Here is a 23,041-nt window from a genome sequence, read left to right on the forward strand (position 1 = left end):
TGCTCGCTCCCACTCCCTTCATACTCGGCAAGCGCATACGCACCGACAACGATGCTTCCGTCAAGGACGACGGCGTCTCCGTGGGGCCCGCCGTGGGGTCCTCAATGGGCCCCAGAGCTCCCGCAAGGCTCTGGGCCCTCCCGGCCAGGCCCGATTTCGGTCAAATTTAGTATACAATGAGCCTGTATTTTGTGTTCGGAAAAGATGTGAACCAGGTTTGAGTAGGTAGATGGATCGTAGACTAATGGGATGATTTTCCACATTTCTTTGTTACATATGATTTAATTTTAGCAAGCTACGTTCTCAGTTATCTTGGAACTGTCTCGTATGTTAAACTCAATTATCCAACTCAGCATTATCATCTGTTTTTCTACCATGGAGCTTTATCTTCAATTTTTGAATATTTGCTTATGCTTGCATGTTTATGTATTATACTATTATCATACTAAGCATTGTGCACTGATAATCTGATATATTCATGTCTAGAAATTTTGCATATGGGGATTATCCTAATTATCCTATTCTATGTTGAATTTGCAGGAAAAATTTGCATCAATGATTGCTGATGCAGGGTTCCAGAAAGTAGAGTATGAGAATCTAGTAGGGGGAGTGGTTGCCGTCCATTCAGGGGTCATAGTTGGCACTTGCAATTCACAATTTTGGTGAGAATGTGTATATAACTTTTTTTACTTATGTTAAATTCTTTACCAAAAAGATAGAAACATAATTGACGATTGCTGTTAGTAAATATACTTAAGAACAATACATAAATAAATAATTCAAATAGATCCTCTTTATTTTATCTTTTCAATTCATGATTTATTAACATGTTCTTCCTATTTTGTTCATAGAGTCTTTCAATATGCTTGATATCTTCCATTTCCTACCCCTCACTACCACACTAACCCAATAGCACAATCAAACAACAAAGAGGGGTTTTGATTTTTGATTGAAGAAACGAAGAGGGGTTAATGGGAATTGTTCACAGTTGACTTGACAGAGCTGAGAAACAGAGCTTAGAAACGGCGTCGTTTTGGTATAGTAGGACTAATCTGTCTTGTTTTAAAAAGCTACACGTTTTAGTGTGAGAGGACTAATATGTCATGTTTTGAAAAGCTACATGCCACATGTGCTTCCGTAACGGTCAGGTCAGCGTCACGGGAGCCACATCAGCATTTTCCGTTGAGTCCAACGGAGTCATTCAACAGAGGGATCAATTTGTCCGCATTTTAAAAAGGTCAGGGACATGAATGTATTTTCCAATCTTTGGGGATAAAAATGTCCGCAAAAAAAGGTCAAGGACGGATTTGTCCTTTACTCTTATTATTATTATGGATGTGTGGAAGGACGGATCCGGAAACATTATCATAGGAGGCTAATAATATATATAATATTAAAAAATTATGCAAAACAATTATATAATGTAAGATGTATTACTAAAATAAACCCATAGAGAATATATTTTAAAGTACAAAAAATATATGTATACTTTTTACTAACGAAGTGGTCGATTCTTCGTATCATAAAATTCATCGATATATAATAAAATACGATTAGATATAAAATATAAATGTGTCAGATAAATATTAAATAAGTATTATATCTAAAATATATCTAATATATAAATACGACAACTCAGCAAAATATCTGTATAATGCATTATCAAAGTCTCAAGCATAAATGTATGTACATCAATATTAAATAAAATAAATAAAATAATAAAAAACATGACCAGTTCCTCTAAATGATTTGGTCAAAACCAATAGATATAAAAGAGGACGCAGAGTAGTTATAGACAGGACGGTCAAACGGGTCAATGGGTCACGTCTACTTGTTTAGGCCCACTGACAAAGCTTGCAGATTATACGCGTCAATGGGCCTTGACATATTTATTTATTTTTTTCCATGAATTTCAATTTTTAAATTCGGACCATTTCCACATATTATACGAATTGTCTTATTTTTTTATTTAATAAAAAAGTCTAATTTAAGGCTAAAAAATTATATATTTTTGGAGAAACAAATGTCGCTTTAGGCCGAAAGCCTTAAATAATTTTTTGGTCGATCAAGATTTTCATTCATGTCAAACAAAAAACATATGAAAAAGTATAATTTTTAAAAAATACAAAAAAAAATTCACAACCTGCAAGTTAATCTGTTTAATCATAAAGGTTTTATTTATAATCAATAAATTAATCATTTTTATTTTATATATAGACTTATTTATTTGTTTGAAATTATCTTTTTAAAAATATTATTTATATATTAAATTTAATTATTATATATTTATATCTAAATATATAAATTAATTTATTTTTAATATATATTTTATATTCTAATAATAAATTTGTATTAAATATTAATAAATAATTTTAATAACTGATTTTAATATCCACTTACTATAGTTATTAATTAACATCACCTGGTTTGTAGATTAGTAAATTAATAGCGCGTCTAAACGTCTACCAATAATTACTGGAGTCCAAGATAGTATCCTAGTTACTTGCACATCAAAGTTAACATGTCGGAAATTTGGAAACATGAAATACTAACTAATATAATGTACATAGCTACGTCCGCAACTTGCATAAGAATATGCATTTATGAGTCAAAAAATTTTAATTAGTCGAGATATATTATTTTTACACAATTTTAATATATATTCTATATTATTAATATATAGTTTCAATACTTTTTCAACATGTACAATATTTTGTTCTTAATTATTATTTTTATTATTTTAATAATTACAACTAAAATAGTACATGTGCAATAATTAACTTGATGACGAATATGCCAATAATTAGGGTCAAATATGTATTATTATTTTGAGAGTTATCTGAAATTAGGTTTTATTTGAATTTAGATGTGTGAGATTCGGATTTTTAAGACAGTGTTCGACTTGCTCGTATGTCAAGGTGCTACTGTTTGAATTAATTTCTTGTGAAGAGGAGGGATGGTATCTATAAGAAATTATTTCGATACTTAAGTTAGCAAAAATTTTAGACAAATTTTTAATAGATTGGGACTTTAATATATTTTGGGTGTCAGATATATTCATAATAGGAAAAATAACACCTTATGGAATAATTCTATTTTTATTAATGGATAACGATTATTTTTATATTGAAAGTTTATTGAGATTTACATTCTAGAAGAGATATAGATAATATGAAATATTTTAAGGAGGTAATTATTTATTTGAATAAGTAGGCTGGACTTTTTTATCCTATCCAAAGATCTTATGAGATCAGACAAGTAGAAGATGCCACTTTTTTTAATAGACTTTTTTGATTTTATGTTTTTGGGTTAAAATATGAATAATTACTATTATATTAAGCGTGTCCTTATTTTGTACATTAAAATTAATTATTAATATAAAATATATATTAAAAAATATATTAAAATAAATAAAATAAAATATATATTTATATATAAATATATAATAATTAATTTAATTTTTAATTTTAGTATATATATATATATATATATATATATATATATAATATTTTTGTATTTTTTAAAGTCACATGTAAACAGTAATCTGATAAACTCAACAATACTAGAATAAATAATGAACCCCACATGTACAATTGTACATACTTTTATTTCTTCATCGTCCAGCCAGGCCAGCAAAATTAAAAGTGTCCAAGTCTTTTTTTTAGTCTTTCAAAAACTTGTAAAATATGCATGGAAAAAAAATTAATATTAAAAATGTGAATTTAATTTATAATTAAATTTGAGATTAAAAGTTATCGATAATTTAGCTATATATATATATATATATATATATATATATATATATATATATATATATATATTGGGGACTGAATTTAACTTTATATACTATTACAACGATTAAATTGAATATTAAATTTGAGATGTATGCATAGGCATCGATAAACTCTGTCCCTACGTACCCTCTAATTTCGCGGAAAAAACCGCTACACTCCAAAGTCCAAACATTACTAGACTCAATTAATTTGGAGAAAAGCACTAGCTCTTTGGTAAGACATTTAAATTTTTAAAATTTAAAAATATATTTAAATTTTTAATTTTTTTGAAATTTAAATTTATTGATCTCTCATGTTTATCTAAGTCCTTCACCTTTTTAAAAATTAAATTTATCGATCTTTTATATTTATTTGGATCTGTCAAACTCAATTGGTTGATATAAATACACACATAAAAAAATATTTAAAATTAAACAAATTAAATTTAAAAATTATATATCTAAATTTTAAAAAAATAAAAAACTTAAATATATTTTTAAATTTTAAAAAATTTAAATATCCACAAATCAAAAAGTGTATGATTAATTTATCCTTATCTCGTTAATTTGGCAAGTTTTTTTTTAACTTTTTCTATAACTATAGATTTGTGGTGACAAATAAAAATAAAGACATCTGTCTCAAAAAGAGACAAAATCTGAAAAATTTGGTAAGAACCTCTGATTTTCACAATAAGTTAATGCTTCAGTTTGATAATTATATTTTATTATGATTGATTAAGTTAAAGTTGATTACAAGTTTGTATTTTGGATTTTTCACGACGCTTTTGGGTAAAAAGGTGTTTTTACGTTTAAGGCCAAAAAAATATATAAAAAATATCATAAATTAATGTTACTATTCACTGTTATTTAATACTAAAAAATATATATATCATTGCTATTATTATTATTATCTAAAAAAACATTATTACTACTACTACTAAGTTGTACCATTTTTTTTATTTATATACTCATGAGTGAATACTCGTTCGATCCTGATAATTACTTCAAAAAATTACAAAGTCATTGACAAAAAAAAATTTAAATCTAACCCGATTTTTGAACTTACTTTTATGAGACTGATTAGTCTATATACCAAAAACTGTTTAAGATTTTTTCTCTATACTCATTATCATTCATATACAAAAAATTAATATTAAAATGAATAATTATATAATTCTAATAATAATAATAATAATTAGAAATATTTTTACAGAACATTTAAATATTTAATTGAATCTGTATGTATTATATAAAATAATTTATAGTTAATTATAGTTTTTTATTTAATAATATACATATATATATTGGAGTATTAGACAGAAGAACCATTTATCTCTATGAATAATATTACCGTGTATAGATACTACAATATAATTTACTTTTGATCGTATGTTTAGTTAGTTGGGTTATGTATAACTTTTTTTATGCATCAAACTTTTTCTTATAAAATTTGTTTATCTTATTTTTATCTCTCAAGTCTCTATCAAGCAAACTTTAAAGAAGAGAGTTCTTCACTTTTATGTTTCAACAACTTTATTTTTGAAAATTTTTTAATGATAAATTGGTTATTGCAGCATATACGTTTGCACCCTAAAATGTCGTTATAGAATATATTTAGGTGGAGAAGTTTGGAGAAAGAAGAAGAAAAAATCCTTTCAAGCATATCTCAATTAAAGAGATATATTTAGTTTCACCTAAAAAAGGAGACATATATATATATATATATATAAAATAAGGTGATAGCTCCACTCGATTTTTTCATCTAAAGAAAAGTGAATTTAAGAAATAAAATTATTATATTTTGTATTTAAAAATAATATTTATTTTTAATTTATTTATGAAAAAATAATTAGTCTAAGACTAAGACTCTAAAAAACATGTCTGAAACAAGAGAAAAAAGGAAAATAACATAAAAAAAAACTTTTTTTATTTACAATATTTTTTAATTTGATATGCCAATGATTAATAAATTGGACAATCTTTAATTTTAAACATTACAAACTCATCTACACTACACTCACACGTTAATACTTTAAAATTTTATCCACCATTTGAGTTTATTTTTTGCAAAGCATACATAATCACCACTGGATCAAGGCTTTACGCGTGAGTTCTATTTAAGAATCCGCAAAAGCTTTTAGTTATTTCATCCATCCTTTTTTGTAAACTGAGGCCGTTTTTTCCTTGTAAAAAAGTGATAAAAATTAGGTTAACTATCAATTTAGTATTCTAAACATTCAGTCATTGATAATTTTTTTTAAAGATGTTATCAACAAAAATAACTCTTAAATAATTTAAAAATACAACAAAAAGACTACTATTAAATATTATATTTTTTGTGAGTAGCTAACAAACAAACATTTATATATAACAAACAATTTATCCATTAGATCTAAATTTTTATGACAACATTTGAATAAAGGGTAAAATATATTTTTTGTTCCTTAAATTTGGTAAAAATTTCAAAAATACCTCTGTTTTATTTTGTTTCAATTTTGTTCCAAAAGTTTTTTATTTACATCAAATATATTCTTAATGGCTAAATTTTCAAAAAATTTAAGACTAATCTAACAATAATGTATAAAAATTATGTTTGATTTGTTTGTGTTGATTGTTGTTCTTATAAAATTATTGTTAAATTGGATGGTCTTAAATTTTTTGAAAAATAAGTCATTAGGAGTATATTTGATACAAATTAAAAATTTTTGGAACAAAATTAAAATAAAATAAAATTTAAAGATATTTTTAAAACTTTTGTCAAACTTCAAAAATAAAAAATATAATTTATTCTTGAACAAATATTTAAAAAATACACAAATAAATTCAGAACAAAATATGATCTATAATTTTTTTTTTCAGCCTATGCATATGCATGAACCAATAGATTCCTCCTGTCTTAAAAAGATTTTTTTTTCATATATATATATATATAATGAACCCCACACACACTCTATCTTCCTCCTCGTCCTATAGTAGGCCTAGCAGCAGCCAAAATTGAAAGTGTCCAAGTCTTTTCCTTCTCTTTCAAAAACTTATTAGATGAAGAAACACATATAAACAATTATATATATACATACAAAAAATATTAAAAATGTGAATTGAATCTATAATAATTGAGTTTGAGATAAAAATTATTCATTTAAATTTAAAAATAATTTAGCTGTAGAATTATTTATTACATATCCTAACAAACCTTATTATAAATCGTTGATAAGAGAAGCAAGTGGGAAAGAGAGAGAATGTAATTAAATTGCAATGAAGCATGTGTTAGGCAAACCGTGGGGAGCTCTCGACAATCGGAGAGATTTTGGTGAGGCATCAAGTGAGATAACATAAGATGAGATGACTTCACATCCAACTCAAAACCTTAAGGTGTCAAGTTAATGGGTCTCTCATCTTATAAACTCCTCACTCTTTCTTACTTTCTTTGATGTGTGACTAACTTCATGCACTCCTCACACTTGTAACATTAACAATCTCCTCCTCAAGTGTGAGCCTTCACATCAAACATCAACTCCCCTCTAGCTCCTCCACCATCACGAGTATTCGTCTATCACACCGCCGCAAAACACCGCGGGACATGCTGTCCGGACCACATTTGTCAGGAAGACTTTCGATGCTTCACTTTGAATACCCCGAAAAACCAAACCGATTAAACCATCGGCTCTAATACCAGTATGAAAGAGTCTAGCAGCAGAAACGACACAAATATCCAACACACGAACAATATAGTAGCAATTATGGACAAGCAAATATAGCAAGTAAAGTAATAATAAGAACATACCGAGATTTTAACGTGGAAAACCCCATCAATGTGAGAGGTAAAAACCACGGGTCGTCCAGACCAATGAAATAGCTCCACTATAATCAAATGAGATACAAGAGAGTCTCAAACAAAGTACAAAAACATGCATATAACCAGCCAAAACATCAAAGCACCAAAGCTTACAAATGAGAAGCAAGAAGATTAAATATATCCAAAAATAGAGCTGCTGTCGAAGTCAATTTCTCCCTCTTCAGACCTCCAATTAAAATCTCCACCGTTCAAAATGAAGGAAAAGATGTGAAGAATCTACAGTCCAAATTTTACGTCGATCCAACAGTAAAAGAATGAGAAACTACCGTTCCAAGATTGTTGCTCTGTGTAAAAATGGGAAACCTAATTTCTCTCTTGCAAAGATAATTTCTCTCATTGAAAATCTTCAATCAACATCTTCACTGACCAGAATGAAGAACAAGATGAAAGGAACATGAAGTTTAAATTTCAAGCCGATCCAGCGGTGAACAACTGAGAAACTGCCATTTGAAATTTACTGTTTTGGACAAAAACGGAAATTATGTTTTCCCCCTTCTCTTTCTCTCTTTGGTGGCTACTCTCTTTCTCTCAAATGACCCCCCCAAAATCTGATTAGAATTGTGGCATAATGGGTGCAAGAGAAACCCTTAAAATGTTGGGCTTAGGCCTCACAAAGGAGAGAACAAATCCAACAAATCTCCCCCTTCTCGACTAGGTGGAGGCCCTCGCCATTCTGGCGATCAAACAACATGTTTCAAACTTTTCTCTTGACAATGCTTTTGTCATCATATCAGCACCATTGTCATCAGTGTGAACTTTCTCAAGTTCCAACAACTTGGAATCTAACACATCCCGTATCCAGTAATATCTAACATCAATATGTTTAGATTTTGCATGAAACGTAGAATTCTTGGCAAGATGAATAGCACTTTGGCTATCACATAACAACATATAACGGTCTTGCTTGAAACCAAGTGCTGCAAGAAACTTCTTCATCCACAACAACTCTTTACATGCTTCAGTTGCTGCAATAAACTTTGCCTCTGTGGTAGAAAGTGCAACACACTTCTGTAGCCTTGACTGCCATGAAATAGCTCTCCCTGCAAACTTGACCAAATAACCTGAAGTAGACTTTCGAGAATCAATATCTCCTGCCATGTGCTGCATCAGTAAAGCTAACTAGCAAAGGTTTCTCACCACCAAAACTCAAACTCAAGTTAGTTGTACCTTTGAGATATCTCATAATCTATTTAACAACATTCCAATGTTCTTTACCTGGATTAGAGAGAAAATGACTCACAGTACCAACCACATGAGCAATGTCTGGTCTAGTACACACCATAGCATACATCAAGCTTCCAACAGCTGAGGCATAAGGAATTTCGTCCATTGCTTGTTTCTCCTCATCAGTGGTTGGACACTGCTTGGTACTCAACTTAAAATGAGGAGCAAAAGAACTAGCAACACATTTGGTATCATTCATGCCAAACCTTTGAAGCACCTTCTTTATGTACTTCTCCTGTGACAAATAAAGCTTCTTGGAATCTCTATAACGAGTAATAGTCATGCCCAAAATCTGTTTAGCAGGACCCAATTCCTTCATAACAAAGAACTTGCTCAACTATTTTTTTAACTCATTAATTCTCAAAGCATTCTTACCCACAATTAAAATATCATCCACATAAAGCAAAAGAATGATAAAATCATCATCAGAAAATTTTTGCACAAATACACAATTATCTAAAGTTGTCTTATGGTAATCATGTTCCCCCATAACTTATTCAAACTTCTTGTACTACTGTCTTGGAGCTTGCTTCAACCCATAAAGACTCTTCTTAAATTTGCACACAAAATCTTCCTTTCCTTTAACAACAAAGCCCTCCGGTTGCTCCATGTAGATCTCTTTATCTAAATCACCATGAAGAAAAGCTGTCTTCACATCCATTTGCTCAATCTCCAAATCAAGAGACGCTACTAATCCAAGCACAACACGAATGGATGACATCCTCACAACAGGAGAAAAGATTTTCTCATAATCAACACCTTTTTTCTGGCTAAAACCTCTAACAACCAATCTAGCCTTATACCGAGGCTTAGAATTGCGTTCTTCATTCTTGATTCTGAATACTCATTTGTTCTTCAAAACTCGCATACCCTTCGATAGCTTCACCAACTCATAGGTATCATTCTCAAGTAAGGACTTCATTTCTTCTTACATAACTTCAAGCCATTGAGTTTTGCTTTCATCTTCAACAGTATCTCCAAAACATTTAGGTTCTCCCCTATCAGTCAATAAAACAAACTCATGTGAAGAATACCTTGACGAACGCTTCCTCTTTCTTGTAGACCTTCTGAGTGCATTTGCAGGAATTTCCAAAGTTGGTTCTTCATCTTGATCATCATCACCAATTTCATCAAGTATCGGATTAACTGTTTCATCTTCACCTACACTTGTATCATGCTCATTATTTTGAGCTTCAACTCTACCATCTTCTACCATAGGCATAGAGGGAGTAATATCTAAGTCAGAAAAATCATCATTAGGCTGAACCATTGGCTTCTCCGCATTATCAACATTCTTCAGTAGTTCAGTGTTTGGTTTTTAACAAAGACAATATCTCTACTCCGAATCACCTTCTTAATAACAAAATCATAAAATCTATAACCAAATTCATCTATGCCATAACCAATAAAAATATATTACCTAGTCTTTACATCAAGTTTAGATCTCTCATCTTTAGAAATATGAACAAAAATTTTACATCCAAAACATATGCATTTATGAACCCTACGTATACGTACCTCTTATTTTGTGGGAAGAAAAAAAAATAAAAAACACTACGCTCCAAACATTCCTGTCCTTCCTCCTTTGCAGCAACTGACTGTGTTGAATTGTCAACATTTTTTTTTCTTCGTTCTTCTTCTTGTATTGAATTGTCAACATTTTATTATTATTATTATTATTATTATTATTATTATTATTATTATTATTATTATTAAAACTACATGTTAAATATAATAAGCTTTAAATTTCAATTTTGAGAATCTCATTTCTGTTATTGCAATTGCTCCAAGTGGTCTAAGTGTAACATTTTTTTCATTTAAGTATATTATTCCAAACACATAAATATTTATTTCTTTAAGGGTAGTCTTTTTTTTTTTTTTTGGGAAGTCAACCTATAAAGTCTTCTATATTTTCTATATATACATACATAAGCATCTATATATCTTATCTCATAACTTGGCTAATTCTGATTCAAGTCATATTTCGCTGAAAGAAGAGAGAATGGGAGAAGGAAAACCAGCATCATCAGTAGCCATAGGAATAGACCTGGGAACAACGTATTCGTGTGTTGCAGTGTGGCACCAGAATCGAGCTGAGATCATACCCAACGACCAAGGGAACACAATAACACCTTCTTGTGTTGCATTCACTGATACTCAAAGAATGATTGGAGATGATGCTAAATATCAAATTGCTTCCAACCCTACCAACACCGTCTTTGGTAACTATCTTAACCTACCTATATACTTATTATTACATTTATTTATGTTCATGTCAAAATGTTAATTGTTCTTCATTGCCATAATTTGTTAGTATTTTCAAGCTAATTAAGCTAAGCGTGCAGCTTACCAATTTGTTATTGTTACTTCTCGGTCGTTGAGGGATAGAAAACGTGTTATAATTATTATTAGTTTTTATTTTTTCGTATCATTTCAATAAGTTTTACTCTCTTCATTTTCTAATAAAAATCCTACTTGCCTTTCTTTTAATTTTGAAATATATATATATATATATATTTGCCCATTTACTGGATCTAAAAAATATTAGTTCGTTTTTTCTAAAACATTTATCTCCAATAATGATGTAATTTTAAGAAAAATAATTAAAAAGTATAGTATTAATTATATATATTAATCGAAGTTTATTTTTCCACAAAAGTAATTTTCATTTATTCACATAATTTTTTATAGGATAAAGTATACTTTTTTGTCTCTAAAGTTTGACAAAAATTTTAAAATATTCTTAAATTTTATTTTGTTTTAATTTTATTCAAGAATTTTTTATTTGCATTAAATATACCCTAGCGATTAATTTTTCAAAAAATTTAAGACTAATTCAACAACAATTTCATAAGAACAACCTCAACACAAGAAAATCAAGCATAATTTTTAAATATTATTGTTAAATTGGTCTTAAATTTTTTAAAAATTTAGCCGTTAATAATATATTTGATGCAAATAAAAATTTTTTAGAATAAAATTAAAATAAAATAAAACTTAGAATAATCTTAAATTTTTTGACAGATTTTAGAAATAAAAAATATATTTTATTCATCCTTCTTGTATTATAAAAAATTCAAGATACCTTTTGTTTTCTTTTGGTAGTAAAAAATTTATTGTGAAATATAATGATAGATCCACACAAATAGTAAGTTTAGAACTAAAGACATGATATTTAGATAGTGCAAGCATTATATATTTAGATAGTGCAAGCATTATAATATAAATTTAATTTTGATTTACTGTTTATTGTAAATCAATTTTATATGTGTATTTAATTATATAATATCAATTATATCACGTTAGTAAAAGTATTATCTTTTATATTAATTATATAATTTTTTTAAAAATATATATAATTAGATAACTGTACTATATTAAAATTAAGCTTTTATAATATATAATAATAAATAAACTCTTACAGTCTATTTTTTAAATCAAAATACTACTAAGTATAAAAAATCGATTATTATGCATTTATATATAAATAGATATATTATTTAACTTATTTTAAAATATATTTTATTTTTTAATATTTAAATAAATGACTCGTTTGGTGACTGATTTTTTTAACGCATAATATATTTGGAGTTTGTTTTAATTTTGTTTTCATTTTTATCTTACAGACTCAAAGAGGTTAATTGGTAGGAAGTTTAGTGACCCTCATGTCCAGAATGACATGAAATTCTGGCCATTCCTAGTTACCGATGTTGATGACATTCCAATGATTGTTGTTGAGCACAAATGTGAGAAAAAGTTTTTCACTGCTGAGGAAATCACATCAATGATCTTAGCAAAGATGCGCCAAATTGCAGAAAAATTTCTTGAAACACAAGTAAAAAATGCGGTTATTACAGTTCCGGCTTATTTCAATGACTCTCAACGCCAAGCTACCAAAGATGCTGGCCACATCGCCGGCCTCAATGTAATGAGTATACTCAACGAGCCAAGTGCCGCAGCCATCGCTTACGGCCTCAACACAGGAAATTATTTTAATCATTTTTATGGAATCAGAACTGTCTTCGTCTTTGATCTTGGCGGTAGTACGTTGGATCTTACTCTTCTCACAATTGACAACAAAGGAAACATAACCGTCAAGATCCATGGCGGAGACACGCATCTCGGTGGACAGGATTTTGATGCTGCAATGGTTGAATTCGTTGCGAGTGAGTTTCAGAGAAAGAAATGGCTTGATCTTAGAGGAAACAAAAGAGCCATATGCAGGTTGAAGGTTGCTTGCGAGAGAGCCAAGAGGAATCTCTCTTCAACAACTCAAGCCTCCATTGAGGTAGAATCGCTGCATCAGGGAATCGATTTCTATACCACAATCACTCGCGCTAAGTTTGAGGAAATCAACAAGAATCTTTTTGAGAGATGCATGGAGCTTGTGCATGAGTGTTTCGCGGATAGTAACACGGCGAAACAGAGCGTTGATGAGGTTGTGCTTGTTGGTGGCTCGACTAGGATTCCGAAATTGGAGCAGCAGTTGAAGGACTTCTTCGACGGGAAGGATCTTTGCAAGAAGTACATCAATGCGGACGAGGCGGTTGCATATGGTGCTGCAATCCATGCTTCAAAACTGAGTGGTCACAAAAATGAAAAGATTCCAAGGAGCACCGTGATTCCTACAAAGAAGCAAGATCTGTTTGCAACAACCTTCGACAACCAAAGAAGAGTAACGTTTCACATCTACGACGGCGAAAGCAAAATTGCAAGCAACAACAACTTGCTGGGAAGTTTCGATCTGGAAGTTCCTCCGGCACCTCGTGGCGTGGCGAAGATTAATGTGTGCTTTGAAATAGATTCTAACGGTATCTTACATGTATCGGCGGAGGAAATAGCACGGGGAGCGACGAAGAAGGTCTCCGTAGCTACGGAAGAAGTTGAGAGGAGGGTGAAAGATGCTGAGAAGTACAAGGCTGAAGTTGAAGAGCACAGGCAGAAGGTTGAAGCAAGGAATGCTTTGCAGAATCTTGCTTACAATATGAGGAATTTGATAGAAGATGAAGCCATTGCTTCAGAGCTATCTGCAGAAGACAAGAAAAAGATTAACAAAGCTATTGATTATACATTGAAATGGATTGATGAGAGTGATTTTGCAACGGTGGATGAGTTTAAGAAGGAAGAGGAAGGTCTTTTAAGTGTGTTTGGTCCAATTATTTCGAAGATGATTGAAGATCTTGATGCTCGTGGTAGTGAAAGGAGAAGAAAAAGGTTGAAGAAAAAGCTTGAGGTAGCAGCCCGCATTTTCAAAGGGGTGTTTGAAGTGTTTTCTACTGTGAGTGATGTTCTTCAGATGTTCAACTAATAACAAGCATGTGATGAAATCAGTCATCATAAAATTTTATGTATTTCTCTAAATAGTTTTGGAAATCTTAAAGCTTGTTTGGAAATTATTTGGATGTGTAAATTTTTTTTATTTTTTATTTTAAATAGAATTCATTTTTATTTGAGATTTAATTTATGATTTAGAATAATTTTAACATATTAATAAAAAAGAATTTAATTCTTTAGTTTGAAATAAGTCATCGGTTTTACTAGGTAAATAATGATTTTTGTAAATAATGTGAATAATAGACTCTAAAATTAATCTAATAAAGTATAAAAATATTTCATTCCCAACTTACCTCATAAATTCTAATATTAAGATAACTATCACACCTAGTGAATTTAATATCCAGCCATGATTAATTATGTATGAGTAAATCGAATTAAAAGAAATAATCATCCAATTAAGAATAATAAACATAATCATCTGTATACCTATTGAATTGAACATTCTACATATCTATTATTTACATTGTTTAGTATTCTCATTATCTCTCTATCTTTTTTCATAATTCTTATATGGGTTAAATTTTTTTTTTTTTTGGGTATAATTTTGTCCTTAATAAAAAGAAGAAAAAGAATTAAATAGGTGTTAGACAAAATTGAAAAATTTGGAATAATCAATTATAAATAAGAATATTTTTTATATTTAACATATTAAATTTGTTTAGTGTGATAATTAATTTTAAAATTAGATTTTTTTTTTGGTCTAATTTGTAAATGGGAGAAAAGTAAGAATTTAAATTCTTAACGGAATTAAAACCAATTCTTTTTATTTGTTTTAAAATAAAAAAATTTCTAATTCTTAAATAAATTTTAATTCATAGATTTTCAAACAAACTTATAGGACGAGAACTGAGAAGCTCCTAGTTTTTCTTTTGTTATGTCTTACTTCTTTTGGGGTCTTTAAACGTCGTTTATCGGGAGAAAAAAAAAAAAAACTCAAATAAAGATCTATTTTCCTGTTACTAGAACTCCAGAAGTATTTATCGTGAACTCAAATGGATCGCTATTCAAAATTTCAGGAATTTTTTTTATTATTTTTAACATTTTGTTGTGGATTAATAAAAACAGTAAAAATAATAAAAATACATTATTATTTGTATACTAGCTAAAATCAATATTTTATATTTTTATAAATATATATTAATCCAAATCAATTACATATTAAATCCTTCATGCGTGTCTAATCCACTCAACTCAACAATTAAAATTATTTTACATTATTAGTATATTAAAATTAAATTTAATAATTTATGAAATAAAGTTTTTATTACTTAATGCTTAAGATTAAATTTTTTTATTAAAATCATAATAACCTTTGAAATAATTGCTTGTATATATACTTTATAGAAAAAGTCTAGTAAATTCTGGCCAGCATGTAACCAGCAAGAAAAAGTGAGTCATTAGATGAAATCTCACACTAATCTCACACCATTAAAATCATCATTGATAACTATTTGATGGCTATAAATCACAAAAGTTGCTGGCCCCTAACATTCCTCTACTTTGTAAGGTAATTTTAAATTATTTTTTCAGCTTAAAAAATATTATAGTTATAATTTATTTTGTGATTTTTTTTCCAAATAGAATTTTATAATACTTTACTCCAATTAAACATTAAGGACACAAATAGGACTTACTTCAAACGTTAGAGACAAAAAAATACTTTACTCTAATTTCAAAAATAATGAATGAATAAATTGAATTTTTTGTGTATTTCATTGGAAATTTTACTTTTTAGCAACTCAACACTTGTTAATTGAATTATTAGCTGAATACTATTGATTTTGTGGTATTATTATTGTTTATTATTTTGTTTTGTACGTCTATCTTTGTTAATAATAATTCTTTTATAACACCACTTGTACGAAATGCAGACATTATTTCAAGTTCAACTCTCTCTATAATTGCAAGCTCTTGGAGAAGGAACAAATAATACTGTTTCCTCAATTATATATTTTTTTCATACATGTAGACTATTTTGTTTTTAGTTATTATTAGTGTTATTTTAACCACAACTAACACAGTACAGTTGCATTATTAATTAACTTGATGATATTTTAGTTTACTAAGGTCACATGCAATGAAGGCAAACAATAATGTTGCCATCTTGGTAAACTCAACGGTACGTAGCGTAGAGAAAACAATGAACCCCACCTAGCACCCGCTAAAATTGAAAGTGTCAGTCTTTTTCTCTTTCAAAACGGTGATGGTAGACGATGAAGTTAGTTTAATTTGATATCTAAATTTAATTAAAGAAAAAAAAATTAAGATTTGATTAAATTTTAAGTATATATTACGGTGTTTATATATAATTGTCTAATTTATTAAAAAGATATAAAAATTAATATTTAATCTAAAAATATAAAAATATATTTTTTAAAATATTTAAAACTTAACATAAAAGACAAGTTGGACACTAAATTTATAAACACAAAAAAATTTGTCTAAATTTTATTATAAAAATAATTTGTTCATCTATTTTTTTTGAAAGTCAACCTATAAAGTCTTCTGTATTTCTTTGGCTGCAATTAGTCCAAGTGATTGTAGTGTAATATTTTTCATTTCAATAAAAAATATTTTTAAAAAACAAATCTACTTACTTGTTAAGTATATTCCAAAATCCAAACACAAATATTTATTTCTATAATAACAGTGAGGGTAGTCTTTTTTTTTTTTTTCTTTTGGGAAATCAACCTATAAGTCTTCTGTATTTGACTATTTTCTATATATACATATACATAAACATCTATCTTATCTTGTAACTTGGCTGATTCTGATTCAAGTCATATTTCACTGAAAGAAGAGAGAATGGGAGATGGAAAAGCATCGTCATCAGTAGCCATAGGAATAGATCTGGGAACAACGTACTCGTGTGTTGCAGTATGGCGCAATGATCGAGTGGAGATCATAACCAACGACCAAGGGAACAGAATAACACCTTCTTGTGTTGCATTCAATGATACTCAAAGAATGATTGGAGATGCTGCTAAGAATCAAATTGCTGCCAACCCTACCAACACTGTCTTTGGTAACTATATTTCTCAACCTACCTACTTATTATTAACATTTAATTTACTACTTATATTATGTATGTTAATTTTTTGGTGTCTATAGAACTTGTGCTTAATTTTCTTAAAAATAGAGATGGAATAAAGTGAGACTTATCCTTTTATTTTTGAATTTTATGAATAAAATTTAAGCAACATAGAAGACACCAAATATGTTAGGATGGATTTTATTTCATATCTTTTTAATAACTTTATTTTCTATTTAAAAAAAGTTTCCTATTTGCATTTCTTTTAATTTTGAATTATTTGTTCCATTTATTGTATTTTAAAAATATTAATCTCTTGTTTTGAAAAAAAATCTCCAATAATGATACAGGTTTAAGAAAAATAAAAAAGTTAGGGGGTTAACTATATTATTAATCGAACTTTATTTTTCTATAAAATTAATTTTGTTTATTCACATAGCGTTTTATTGTATCAAGCATTCAAGATAGTTTTTTTGTTTCTTTGGTGGTTGTCCTTTGTAATTTCTTTTAGAAGTTTATTGTGAAACATACACAGCAGATCCAAACAATAGCAAGTTTAGAACTGGAAGAAGACATGATTCAGATAACATGTATGTTACGATGGGTAACCGGAGATTGATGGGTTAGATGGCGTTGGTTGGCCCAAATGTATGAAGTAGGAGGCTTTCAAGTAGGTCTGCAACTCGGGGGCCTCCGTCCAACTTGTGCTCGTGAAAGAATGGGGGGTGGTACCTGCAAAGACACTCCGATGCCTAAGTCAGCAAAGGATTAAGCAGGTTTAGAATGTATTGGAACCTAGAGATACTTGAGGGGTGTCAGTGTATTTATAGTGGTGAACCAATAACCACCGTTGGAGTAGTGCCACCTTTTTAGGGTGTTAACCATCCCTTTATCTTAGGGAGGTTAAGATATGGCTCTTGGAAGTGGTTAGAGAGATTCTTGGGGCAGTTACTCATTTGAACGAGCGTTTATCTGCCAGCTAGCCCTCGTACCCGACTTCTTTAGAGCAAGTCGTGGTGCGTACCGACCTCATAAGACGAAGGTTGGTATTGGGTGAGGCTCAATTCTTGGGATTAGGCCTTTTGTTTGGACCTGGACCTTTACTATTGGGCCATGGTATGAACAGTGCCCATACTCGAGCCCAATTTTCTTTCCAAGATTTGGGTTCGAGTATTCTACTCGGGATCGTAGCCGACTTGTTGGAGGACCGACGTGATGGTCTGAAACCGACGTGACTTTCCGTGTCCTTTTGGTTCTGACAGTTATGTCTAATCAAGCGTCGTGTCCGTTAGGGATGTGCGTAGGGATTGACGGTCTTGGTAACGGTGCATTCTCATTAATGACTGCCCCATTTTTACCATTATGCCCCTAGCATGTTTATAAATACTTTCCCTCTCTTTCATTTTTTCGTTTCTGCGATTTTTCAAATTTCTTCTTCATTCATTCGTGCTGCACTCTTGTGTTTCGAAGACTTTTACTTCCTCCAACCCTTATTTTCAGATAAAGGTTAGTTTTTTCCCTTTCTGTAACATGCTTTTCTATTTGCATGCCTTTATTTTGTAGATAGATAGGTTGGTTTGTAGACTTTAGTTCCGTATTCCCTCCCTTTAGAGACCGTGTTTTTGATTTTCCTTTTCTTTTTCTTTGTAGGTTTTTGTCATCCTTTTTAGGAAAAGAAATGGCTTCCGTAGATGTTCTTTCTCAGTGGGTTGATGTCACGGTCCTAGGGGAGGAACCCTTGGTCGATACTGAGTTTATCACCCACCTTCGTACTCGCCACAGAATTTGTACTTCTGAGGAGGACGAGCCAAAGTATGAGTTGATAGTCCCGGGTCCAGAAGACCGGGTTTGTTTTGGGAGGGCCAATGAGGCGGCCCCTCATTTTTTCTTTATGTATGAGTGTATGATCACCCGTTTGGGTATTTTTCTTCCTTTTTCAGATTTCGAGATGTCTGTTTTGCATCACTATCGAGTTGCCCCTACTCAGCTTCACCCCAACTCTTGGGGTTTTTTGAAAATTTATCAATTTATTAGCCAGGCTTTGGAGTTCCCGACCACTTTGAAGATTTTTTTCTATTTTTTTCATATGACCAAACCCTTTAGTGGGCTAAACAATAAGCAACAGTGGGTGTCTTTCCGAGCCATACAAGGTCGGAGAGTTTTTACCCTTTTTGATGAATCTTTCCATGACTTCAAAAATTATTTTTTCAAAGTGCAAGCTGTAGAGGGTCACCACCCCTTTTTTCTGGATGATAATTTTTCTCCCCGCTTTCCTTTATACTGGCTGGAGGCCTCCCCCTGCGAGAAATATGGTCTGGACGACCTGGATGAAGTAGAAGCAGCCATTGTGGGGTTCCTCCGAGAAGTGTGGGGGAGGGCCCCATATTTGGACACTAAAAAGTTTTTTCAGGGGTCTCTGACCTTTGTCCAGGCACAGCTAGGTAGCTTTCATTTGTTTGTTAGGTTTCCGACTTGTCTGACTGACTTTTCCGACTTGGCTTAATCTATTATCTATTGTTTTTTCAGAGATGTCGAAGACAAATGCTCAAGAGTCTTATCAGAGAGTCCAGGAGGCCAGAGCAAGGTCTCGCGCCGGGACTGGTAGTGCCAAGGCGATTATCTCTCCTCCTCCTCCTCCTCGGAACGTTGGGACTCCTTCCCAGCCCATTGTGATTTCTTCTTCGATTTCCTCTCAGCCGCCCCCCTCCGCCCGACCTTTTCCTGAGCCAGAGAAGAAGAAGCGCAAGACCTTAGAGTCTGGCTCTTCCGAGGCTAAGGCGGATGTTCTTGCATTCGTCCGAAAGAACATCTACCCCCATGCTCGCATAAGCATGGATGATGTTTCTGTTCGAAACCACCTTACCACTCTGGTTAAGGAGAGTCTCAAGGCGGCGGGGGTTTGTGGCAAACTCTTGGATATTTTTGAGAAGGCTCCACTCAGTTCTTTGGGAATGACCTCGAGGGTCGAAGAGCTGGAAGGGAGGCTTCTTATGTTTCAAGAGCATGAGAGGGAGTTGAATGAGGAAGTCGCCAAGTTGAAGGAGGAGAGAGATAACCTCCGGGAAAAGGAGAGGAAGTTGCAAGCCCAATGCAACATGGAGGTGGGCTTGAGGAAAACAGCGCAGGCCAGCTATCAAAGTTTATTTGAAGATCTTGTGTCTGTGAAGAATGATCTGTTGAATTCTCGGAAGGCCTATACCGAGTTGGAGGACTCTATTGCTGATGGCGCCGAGGAGGCTTGGAGGATTTTTAAGGAGCAGGTCGGAGTCATTGCTCCTGACTTGGACCTTTCTCCTTTAGATCCGGACAAAGTCGTCATTGATGGTGCTATTGTGGATCCTCCTGCCCCCCGTAATCCTTTCCGAGTCAGAATTGAAGACTCGGGGGCAGAGGATCATTGAGTCCCCTCCTCGCCCTAAGGGCGCTCCGAGCTCTTCTACCGTTCCTCCGACTTCCTCTTCATCTCCTATGGATGCCTCTCTTCCCGGTCCTGGTGGCGCTCTTCCTGACTCTGGTGGTGGTGATCCGTCTACTCCTCTGCAAAAATAACTTTATATGGCTATATGGGGGCCCGGCCTGTGGGTCCCCCTTTTTTAAACTTTTTATATCTGTTTGTTGGTGGTGACGTTTGTTGAACAATTTCTTTTGGCCTTTTAAGGCCGTGAACAAAACATTTAAAAATACCCTTTTTTAATAAGGGTTTAACAAAATAAATACCCTTTTTTGGATAAGGGTTTAAGTTACCTTATGCGTGCATGCTTTTCTGATTTTGATTTTTCGAAGTCCCCTTGATCTTTTTCTGAAAACCTTTCCTTTGGCTTGTCTGTTTTTTGAGCCTTTTTGTTTTAAGGACTTTAGGACAGCCTTTAAGCTTTTTTCTGGGTTTTTTCGATCTCTTTTTTGTTATTCCTTATACTCAACTTTGTTTTATTGAGTTCTTATGACTTAGGTTATTTTTGCGATGCGTTTTTCTTCTACTCGGTTCTTCATTCCGATTTACGGGTCGAAGTGTTTCCGAGCTTCTCTACTCGGGTTTTCATTTCGACTTATGAGTCGGATTGTTTCCGAGTTTCTTACGATCAACTTATATAACCTCTTTACACCGACTTGTACTTTGTCGTTTTATCCTGACGACCATCTAGGTCGGTTCATGGGATTTTCACGTTTTGTCGAGCTTAAGTCGGCGCGTTTCGTAGAAAGAAAGAGAAAACAAGAAGGAATTTATAAGAGATATTTGTAAAATGAAAAAAGATCTTTATTTATTGGGGTGGTACCTTCTTGCTACTAAGGGTTTTTAATAGCCTATTTTCCCTTAGCCTCTACTATGATGCCTCGTTAAAAACCCTTCTCCAGAAAAAACCCTTTGATTTTGGGAAAAAATCATGAAGTTGGGAAAAGAGTACATCAGGGAGTAGAGTTCGCTTTTAACTGTAGTACCTTTTCATATTACAAGCATGCCACGACCTCGGTAATTCGGTGCCGTTCATGTCGGTCACTTTATAATAACCTTTTCCTAAGACCTCATTGACTTTGTATGGTCCCTTCAATTAGCAGCGAGTTTTTCTTCCCCTGACTTGTTGACTCCAATGTCGTTTCTGGTCAAGACCAAGTCATTCGGGGCAAATGTTCTTCGAATGACTTTTTTGTTGTACCTTGTAGTCATCCTTTGTTTCAACGCTGCTTCTCTTATCTGGGCTTGTTCTCGTACTTCGGGAAGTAGGTCGAGCTCTTCTTTGTGCCCCTGTATGTTCCCGATCTCGTCGTGGAGAATTACCCTTGGGCTTTGTTCGTTGATTTCTATTGGTATCATTGCTTCTACGCCATAGACTAGTCGGAAGGGCGTTTCTCCAGTGGCGGATTGGGGCGTTGTCCTGTAAGCCCATAGCACTTGTGGGAGCTCTTCAGCCCAGACTCCTTTTGCCTCTTGTAATCTTTTCTTTAGCCCTGCCAGTATGACTTTGTTGGCTGCCTCGGCTTGCCCATTAGCTTGCGGGTGCTCCACCGAGGTGAACTGGTGTTTTATTTTCATACTGGCTACTAGACTTCTGAAGGTAGAATCGGTGAATTGGGTTCCATTGTCTGTAGTAATGGAATAAGGTATCCCATATCTTGTGATGATATTTTTGTAGAGGAACCTCCGACTTCTTTGAGCAGTGATGGTGGCCAATGGTTCTGCTTCTATCCACTTTGTGAAGTAATCTATTCCCACGATTAGGTATTTGACTTGTCCTGGCGCTTGGGGAAAAGGACCTAACAAATCCATTCCCCATTTTGCAAAGGGCCATGGAGAAGTGATACTGATGAGCTCCTCTGGGGGAGCCACGTGGAAATTTGCATGCATCTGACATGGTTGGCACTTTTTCACAAATTCTGTGGCATCTTTCTGCAAGGTCGGCCAGTAGAATCCAGCTCGGATTACTTTCCTGACTAGTGACCTTGCTCCGAGATGATTTCCGCAGATTCCACTGTGGATTTCCTCTAACACCTCGGTGGTTCTTGAGGTCGGTACGCACTTTAACAATGGTGTTGATATCCCCCTTCTGTAGAGAATATTTCTCACCAAAGTGTAATGTTGTGCTTCCCTCCGGATTTTCCTGGCCTCTTTTTCCTCTTTTGGAAGGATGTCAAATTTCATGTATTCGACCAAGGGGTTCATCCATCCGAGGTTTAAACCGACTACCTCAAGGACTTCTTGTTTGTCTTCTATTTTTACCACTGAGGGTTCCTGGAGGGTTTCTTGGATCAGGCTTCTGTTGTTTCCTCCTGGCTTGGTACTTGCTAGCTTGGATAGGGCGTCCGCTCTGCTGTTTAGATCCCGAGT

General features: G+C 32.4%; 2 protein-coding genes across 2 annotated transcripts; both read left to right on the forward strand.

The window, feature by feature from the left end:
- The first annotated feature begins 10,595 nt into the window (after positions 1-10,595).
- On the forward strand, positions 10,596-14,248 carry LOC112798160 (heat shock 70 kDa protein 4-like). The gene is made up of 2 exons (XM_025841366.3): positions 10,596-11,074; positions 12,479-14,248. The coding sequence occupies exons 1-2, from the start codon at positions 10,855-10,857 to the stop codon at positions 14,158-14,160; spliced, it is 1,902 nt and encodes a 633-aa protein (XP_025697151.1). The 5' UTR covers positions 10,596-10,854; the 3' UTR covers positions 14,161-14,248.
- Positions 14,249-16,719: 2,471 nt separating this feature from the next.
- On the forward strand, positions 16,720-20,963 carry LOC140178499 (uncharacterized). Its single transcript, XM_072215633.1, has 2 exons — positions 16,720-17,214; positions 19,747-20,963. The coding sequence occupies exons 1-2, from the start codon at positions 16,995-16,997 to the stop codon at positions 20,619-20,621; spliced, it is 1,095 nt and encodes a 364-aa protein (XP_072071734.1). The 5' UTR covers positions 16,720-16,994; the 3' UTR covers positions 20,622-20,963.
- Positions 20,964-23,041: the final 2,078 nt, after the last annotated feature.

This window comes from Arachis hypogaea, chromosome 14 (assembly GCF_003086295.3).
Source record: "Arachis hypogaea cultivar Tifrunner chromosome 14, arahy.Tifrunner.gnm2.J5K5, whole genome shotgun sequence".
Lineage (NCBI taxonomy): Eukaryota > Viridiplantae > Streptophyta > Magnoliopsida > Fabales > Fabaceae > Arachis > Arachis hypogaea.